Here is an 8,575-nt window from a genome sequence, read left to right on the forward strand (position 1 = left end):
TTACTCTTACCAGCAATAGAAATGTTTGAATAAGAGTATTGGACAACAAAATCTGGTCAATCAAGAGAATAGTAGCTTTCAGCTACCACCAATAGGCATATGTAATTTGCTATTTTTCCAAAAATATGTAATTCGCTCTAAATTCAAAAATAAAAACGTTTGGCTGAGAGTATTGGACGAGAAAAATCTGTTCACTGAAGACAAAAGTCTGCAAAGAAAAATTGATGATCCAATATTTGATGGACGATTGTTTTAAGTATTTTTTTCAATCTCACGCACATATGTAATTTATTTCATGCTCTCTGTGAGCGAGAGCCTATGAACTGAAAAATCTAACTGAACAGGGATGGCAATAGTTGAGATCAAATCGATCAACCCTGAGAGCTGCAGTGATAGTAGCTGTGTAATTGAAGTGGGTAATGATCTCACAATGAATGAAGAGGATGTACCCGATGTAAGCTCTGCTCGGATCTTCCGACTGCCAAGGCTAGCGCCGTACTCCAAAGATCATTTGTACAGTCCACATCTTGTTTCCATTGGCCCTTTTCATTATGGGAAGAAGGAGCTGCAAGGCATGGAGAAGTCCAAGTCTGAGGCAGTAAGAAAGATGCAAAAGAGGATCCAGAGGAGTAATCCACACATTTCTGTGAAATCAATTGTTGAACAGTGCATACTGTTTAAGGAGAAGAAGATAAGGAGGTTCTATGGTGAACAAATTCCCCTTACTTCTATAGAACTAGCATGGATGATCACTAGGGATGCATGTTTTGTTTATGAAGTTATTGTTAATTATATAAAAGTTAACAGGAATGCTCAGCATTCATATGAGACCCAAGGATGGCAATTTGAGTATGTTCAATGTTTTTATAGAGAAGAAGTGAATGCATTTAAGTGGAAGTATGATCCTGTGTTTGATGCCGATCTTCAAAATCCTATTAGAGAAAGACTAATGACTGATATACTTCTGTTTGAAAACCAAATACCTCTCTGGATTTTGAAAGATCTCCTTAAATTCCCGATGGGTTCTGCTGAAGCTGCAAAACAAAAAGTAGAAAACTTAATGAATATGCTGCTTTGTAGTGCGGCTAGACATTATGTGGAAACCTAGGGTTTCTTACAACATGTATTGTAAGAAACATGTTCTCGAAGTACTCTACCGGTCAATGGTGGGCAGCGATTTTAGCTCCGCCGATGGTGAACTGCTAGGCTTGCCCCCTTCGTCTCAAAATCACAGGCAGATCTGCTTTAGCAAATCCGTTGATTCAATAAAAGCCATTTGTGGACGTTTATGTAATCCTTTCTTTTTCTCTTCATCAAATAAAATCCCTTGCAACACTGTGGATATGGTCTACCTGAAGCTCCCAACAGCATTAGAACTCGTACGTGGCGGTGTGAAGATCCAGCCAGTACTCTTTAAACATATAAAAAGGTCAGTCGGGCAAGATCCAACAAGCTCGCTCGAATATTCTTCAGCCATTCAATGGATAAGGTTTGATGAGAAAACATCAACGTTGTAATTGCCACAATTCAAGGTAACCCTGGAGAATTATTCAGTCGTGGGTAGCATTACTGCAATGGAAGTGGGTGCTAAAGGGTACGGTACGAAACCAATCATTCAGTTTGCATTGCTTATGGATGAGCTGATAGACAATGAGGAGGATGTTGCAGTGCTAAAACACGTAGAGGTGATTAACAATTTCTTTGGAAGCAACAAACAAGTGGCTGATCTTTTCAATTTGGGTAAAGGTATTGCCCATGTCAAGGGTTGCAAAGCAATTGATGACGTCAGAATGGGGTTGCATAAGTATACGAGAAGAAAGTACAAGAAGCTCTGGAATGAGTTCGTGAGTGCCATGGCTGGTCGCTGGTTCCATGGCTGCCGTGCTGTTAATTGTAATGACAGTGGCGCAAGATTTGTGTCTGTTTTTCACTTGCAACCCCTATTCCCATTGAACTCCATCTTTCTTCCTCTTCTCCGTTTCTGTAGCAGAAAAATTTCAAATTGTCAATTATTCATTTGTCATCATTGTTTACTTTGTGACTGGCGGCTAGTTTCAGGTCAAAATAAGTTTGGTTGTTTATAAAGCGTGGTATTTAAGTATAATGTCTTAATTATATAAAAGATTTGAATTTTTTAGCTATGTGGAATGTAAGATTGTTTATACATGTGCAATGCAAATTATTTGACTTAAGTTGCGACTTAACAAAATTGACCGACTATATCAAGTCAGCTCAAAAATATAATGTTATTATAAGGGTTCAAGGTTTAAGCCAATGAATTACGGCCATGAATTACTAGACTTAGAAGCCAATTTTGTAGGGTTTAAAAGCTAGAGGATATTAAAAATTCGTCAAAGCTCGACATATGGTTCTAGTTGTGGACACATGACTCAGATAGGCATGAGGAGGACCTTAGGTCTTTAGAAAGTAGACTAGACCAAGCTAAACACTTAAACCTTAAAACAAAGACAACCAGAGTAGAAATATTGTGCATGGAAAAATAATCTATTTCAAGAGAAAGAGGGTTTTAAAAATAGTCCATGCATGGGAAATTCATGAAGGCCTTGCAGAGAGTATGAATTTTCTCCATCGCTTGAGTATTACTAATCACATAAGGATCTGTCTATCGAGGGCAAAAATTTCTCTGTTTCCCATTGTCTTGATACCTTGCATTCCAGATAATCACTAAATCATTCACCTAAACATTCCTCTCTAAAGGCTTCTTATCAAATAAGTACTTAATATTTTGTTGTTTCTTGATATTTGCCTTTTGTGTTTCTCTCCTAACTTCATCCAATGTAGTCAACTGATTGATCCTTTCATGTATTACATCACCATTATTGTCATCACGTTCTTCTATAAACTTGTAAACAATTAGGAATTCATTAATAGGTAATTTTTCTTCAATTCCATAAACTAACTCAGAAAGAGACTTTCTCGTAGAATTTTTTATTGCTACTCTATCATCCCATAATGTTACCTTGTTCTTATAATCCCATGACCCCTTATTTTCCCATGTTATACTCTTGTTACTAAATTTGTACAAGAAAAACCCTTAACATAACTCTACGAAATATTTTTTTGAGATGGGCTCTGCAAGAAATGGGTGAGAGTTTCTTGGAGATGGTGACGGGGTTGAAAATGTATAGTTTCTGGAACAATCTGCTAGACTTGAGGTTCAAAGATTGTTGGCCTCCGGACATGTTTAGTGAGGACTGTCTTCTGGTTTTCCCAGGAATCCTTGGATGTTCTGGCATTGGGAGTGGGACCTCCTTGGAGGTTTAATCAAGGTAGAAGGTCAATGCGTATCAGGGGTTTCGTGGCCCCTCTCCTCCCTCGATGGAGACAAAGGATAATTCATCCTAAAGCTTCTCGAAGGACTTGTTCGAAGATGAAAGTTGTATCCCTTCACACGGGGTGTCTATGAAGATTTCTGAACATTAAGGACCCCTCCTTGAATAGTTTGTTGGCTAAAATGGAGAACTACTTGGTTGGTATGTTCCTAGGAAGAAAGCCGAAGATTTCTATGGTAAGCAAATGGACGTCTACTAAATGGTTGGTTAAGGGTAGTCTTACTATTTCTACGCTCCCGAAAGGAATGTTTTGTTTGTCCTTTACCCTTAAATAAGACTTCCTCCAAATTTTCTCATTTGGGCTTTGGCAACATCGCACTTCTCCTATGTAAATGGTGCCTTGACTTTGAGCCTAAATATGTTGTGGGGTCTATCATTACTTTGGTCCACCTGCCATGCCTTCCCATTGAATTTTGGGATGAGGAGATTATTGTTGGTATTGCCAACTCTTTTGGCTACATCATTTCCATATATTCTATTACTAAGCTTCACTCTTGCTTGGTGTTCACTCATTTTTATGTTAATCTGGCATTAGGTTTGCCTCTTCTAGTGTTTATCAAGTTAAAGTCTTGAATAAGCTCTTGGATCTAGTCAATTGAGTATGAGACAAATCTAAGGTGAAAGACAAAGACCCAATGCACTCTTCTTCAAAGGGGGTTGGTGACTTTGGTTCTATTTCTACTGATTGTCCATATTTGAACGTGATGAATTGGTCTGTGGTGTTTTTGCCTTAGAAGGAATTTAGCTCCTGTCTCCCATTGTTTTGCTATAAGCCCAAAGACTACTTATCATGGGTGATGGACTCTCCTCTTTAAGTTTCAATGGAAGTGGTGCTCTCTTCACTAGATTCTCCTTTAGATGTAGGCCCTTCCCTCTCTTGTGGACCTCTGGCTTCGGACCTATTGGGACCCTCAAAATTTGGTAAAATTTGAAGGGCCCATGATGAAAAAATTGATTGCAACTCTCAAAAGTACCCTTGCAAATTCCTCCCATGTAGCCTACATTAAGAGTGAATAAATTGACACCCTTTGATTTTCATGAGGAACCACTTTGGAATCTAGTTTACCTCTTATTAGAGAGTGTCCATGACCCTTTTCAACTTCTCATGACTAGATTTGATGAGTTTTCAAAGTACCTATTTTGGGGTCGTAAGAGAGTATGTTGTTTGCATACTGCTAAACTTGTGAGAGTAGTCATTTTCAGAAGTTAATATTTCATTAACAATTGATTCTAAAGGAAAAGGGGTTGGTGATAGTTATGTTTCACATCTCATTAATCCCTTGTGGCAGTTTCTAGAGCCCTAGTACTTCATTTGACATTTTTCCTAGGTAAAAATGAAATGCAAATTATTCAAATTTGTTGCTAGAACAATGTTAAAACTCCAAAAATAGCCTAACATCTTGATTTTTATTTCATGACCCAATGAACTGAATGCAAAATTTAATGTTACTCATTATTCTCTATATATTCATGAAATCACTCACTTGGTTGCAGCAACCCATCTATAAGTTTGATATTTTTTCGAGGTCAAAAGAAAATTAACCTTCTAGAGGTTTGACATGAGAACTTCTAGAAAGTTTAAGAGAGCCCAAGTTTGACCATTAATATTTTTAAGTGTAATGGATTCAATAAAAACCCCTGGCACACATACTCACTACAATTTGATGAATCATTCCAATTGGTGGAGGCCTCTGAAAGTGACATTTAATATTTTTTCCAGGCACCACATTTGTGGGCTCTAGATAGGTTCAATATGTTCATTTTAAAAAATTTGTGAGTAAGAAACTTTGACAATTAATATCTCTCAGCCTAGGTATCTCCATGTGGATCCATTTGTGATGTAACCAAACTACAATCAGTAATTCACCATTAACAAAATAATAAGGAAATTGATAGAATAAGAATGAGAATAGATTAAGAGTTCTTCATTGTTCCCCAACTAAAGTGCTACTACAGTGAAAGGAAAACCATTTTTAACTACAATCCAAAAATTACTATTTTTGGTAGATTTTCACAAAAATTAATTTTTTTGCCATTTTTAGTAATTTCTAAAACTACTCTGATGACTATGAAAATTTCCAAATATTAAGAGTTATCTCGAGTGACACAACTCATCAACTCACTAAGAGATTACATGCATTATAAATAAAAAGACACTACACAAATAAGATTGAGAAAATCCCCCAAAAACACTAAAAGGCAATTATGAGGCCTTAGATGAAAGAATTGGGACTTGAAAAGTTGATCAAAATAAGGCCCTACCAAACTAGGTTCTATTGTTGGCAACCAAAAAAAATCCTCACGATACACCTCCATGTCAAATCTTAGCCCAAATGGATAACCAAGCCAAAAGTTATGACCATCGGAAGTCCTTGCATCAATTTGGCATTTTTTATTCTTAGTATAGCACTTAGTGTGCATGCACCAGTTTTCGAGGCTAAAGGAGAATGCTTCATCAATTTTCAAGCATACTACTAGAGGATATTTGGGTTGTTTTGGTCACAATGCAAAGAGATCTAACATCAAATTAAATGATAACACACTCAATATTTTGGGTGTAGAATGCATGCAAATGTGGTTTCGGAGCAATTTCAAAGTCTAGTTGGTTGAAAAAAGAAATTTTTTAAGTCGGGCCCACAAGGGGACCTTACATTCATCATGGAAACATAAGGTTAATTTAAATGGGCTTTGCATATTTAATTATTCAAATCATTTTACGATTTAAATAATATCATGTGTATTAACCTAGAGGTTCTCTAGTAAATTTCCAAAGATTGGTTAAGATTTGGAAGTATTCGAATCATAATTTGTGATTTAAATATGTTTGCAAAGGTGGAAAAATTACATTCCAAAATGTAATATAAAAAGATGGGGACCACCAAAAGTTTGAAATGGATTAAAAAATAAACATCCTAAGTTTATTATTATTCTCCTTCCCTCCATCCCGCAAGGAAAATGAGTAAAGCAAAGAGTGTCACAGGGTAGAGGGGTAGTGTTGCAAGGTAGAGGGGTAGGGCAGCATATGCTCCTCCAGCCCTCACAATATTCTAAACAAGGCAATAAGCCACAATGGGCAAAGGAATTTTTTTTTGTTTTCCCTCCACCCCTTGTGACCAGTAGAGCGTCTCAAAGTATAGTGCAAGGTTGTGTGGAGGCAATGTATAAAGAATTTTGTTCCAAAAAGAAATTTCAAGCATTACCTTTTCTTAGTAAGCACCACAAATAGTTTGTTAGTTTGTTAGGTTACTTTGAGTAAAGCGAATATTTCTATTATCCATTTTGAATCAAGTGCTCCATTAGAACATTTCAGCAATGAATTCATTAGACATGAATCATTTTGATAAATTTTGGATTTGTTCTATTTGTAGTTCAATGAATGGTGGCCTTATGATTGATTTGTTAGTGTTTGCATTTGTTGTGTCTTAGATTTTTCATGAATATTGTGATAAATTTTATGTATTTTTTATTGCACATTAAGTGAACCAGTGCATGTTGGGAGTTGGAGTTTTAGTAGTTCAATTTAATCTTTTGTGGTTTTGTTGAAATCATTTCCTTGCTTGAGTTGCTCACACTACCAACAAATTTTAGAATTTTCGAAGTGGAGTATCATGGTTTGATAGTTTCTTTATTTTAGGGTATGCATGGTCATTATTCAAATTTTTATTATTGCCTTGTAATACAAATTCCAAATCCTTAACATATGGTAATGGACAATGTCGAAATAAAATATTGATGCAAAATGTTTGTGATTCTTTCCTTGAGATATTAGAGTTGAGCAGCCATAAAGTTGAAGCTGTGCATTTGCTATTTGAAAGCATTTTATTTCCTATTCACAAGCTCCATTATAGTGTGAGCGTATATAAAACATGTGGCTCATGATAAGAAAGAGGATTCTAAATATGTTCTACTTGATTGATGTGAAATACATAGTGAAAGAGGATTCTAAATTTGTTCTACTTGATTGATGTGAAATACATAGTGGACGATGGGTGATTTTAGAGTTCTTAAAGAAGTGGCTTAAAATGGATACAAACAAGTAAACATCAGTTTGTTAATTTGTCCAATAGGAAAGTCTATAGTGCAGTTGTAATGCCCCACTAAGGAACCTCGGAGGATAATAGTTAACTAGTTAATAAATAAAATAAATATTCTTTTATTTACAAATTAGATTACAATATCAACTTATTAACAAATTAACTATAGATCCCGAGTGGCTCTATCATATGGAAAAATGTTACTCATAGAAAAGGAATTGTGAGTCTGGGAAAAGTGTGGGCCATTGGTAATGGTAGAAAGCTTGATGCCTAGATTGGAGGTGCTCCTCTCAATGACCATTGTGTTCTTCAGGTGATCATCCAAGCCTACAAGAACAAGTTTGGTGTCAAAGTTGCTAACTACTAGATAGATCAGAAGTGGGTGGACCTAAGCACTATTAATCCCATCTTAAAGCATGTTAATATGAAACTCAACTAGGCTGTCATTAATCAAAGAAGGGAGGACCACATGGTGTGGGGAGGAACCCCTTCAGGGATTTATTCGGTGGCTTCTAGTATCCTTTTGCTTGCTCAGTCTCAAGACTTTATCCCCTGTTGGGCCAAAGCTTGGTGTACAGGTTTGACTCCTAAAATTAATATTTTTTTTATGGATTCTTTTTTAAAATAAAATTCTAACCACAGATAACCCAAGAAAAGGGGGATTTTGCATACCCAATAGATGCTACTTATGCCTTAATGATGAAGAATCTATGAACCATATTTTTATTCACTTTCCTTTTGTCCTACCTATATGGTTGATGCTTTTACAGCTATGGGGTTTAAATTGGGTGTTTCCTAAGGAGATTCAAGATTGTTTCAGGAGCATATCTTGTAGAACAAAAAATACGACTATAAGGAAATTAGGGGATTTTTCTTTTCCATATATCATGTGGGGTATCTGGAAAGAAAGGAATAACAAATTTTTCAAGAATGCCATTAACTCCCCTAAAGTAGTGTGGGCTAAGCTAAAACACAATCTTGTTGAGAATGTGATGGCTATTGGATCTCATTATTGCAACAGTAAGGAAGAGTATGAAGTTTTAAGGAACTGGAATATCCCAGCCTCTATGGTCAATAATACCAACCAACTTAATAGAAGGATGTGTTGCTCGTCTTCTCCTCCTAATGATTGGATTAAGACTAACTTCAATGGGGCTGCTAAAGCGAACCCAGGGCTAGCTAGAATTG

The 8,575-nt window shown here is 36.2% G+C and overlaps 1 protein-coding gene across 1 annotated transcript; it reads left to right on the forward strand.

Annotated features, from left to right (window-relative positions):
* Nucleotides 1–346: 346 nt before the first annotated feature.
* On the forward strand, nucleotides 347–1,108 carry LOC131037368 (putative UPF0481 protein At3g02645). Its single transcript, XM_057969520.1, has one exon. The coding sequence runs from the start codon at nucleotides 347–349 to the stop codon at nucleotides 1,106–1,108; it is 762 nt and encodes a 253-aa protein (XP_057825503.1).
* The last annotated feature ends 7,467 nt before the right edge of the window (nucleotides 1,109–8,575 follow it).

This window comes from Cryptomeria japonica, chromosome 11 (genome assembly GCF_030272615.1).
Source record: "Cryptomeria japonica chromosome 11, Sugi_1.0, whole genome shotgun sequence".
NCBI lineage: Eukaryota > Viridiplantae > Streptophyta > Pinopsida > Cupressales > Cupressaceae > Cryptomeria > Cryptomeria japonica.

Bases quoted from the DNA above. Each gene is read 5' to 3' on its own strand.
- LOC131037368 (XM_057969520.1), top strand. From the start codon at position 347: ATGGCAATAGTTGAGATCAAATCGATCAACCCTGAGAGCTGCAGTGAT.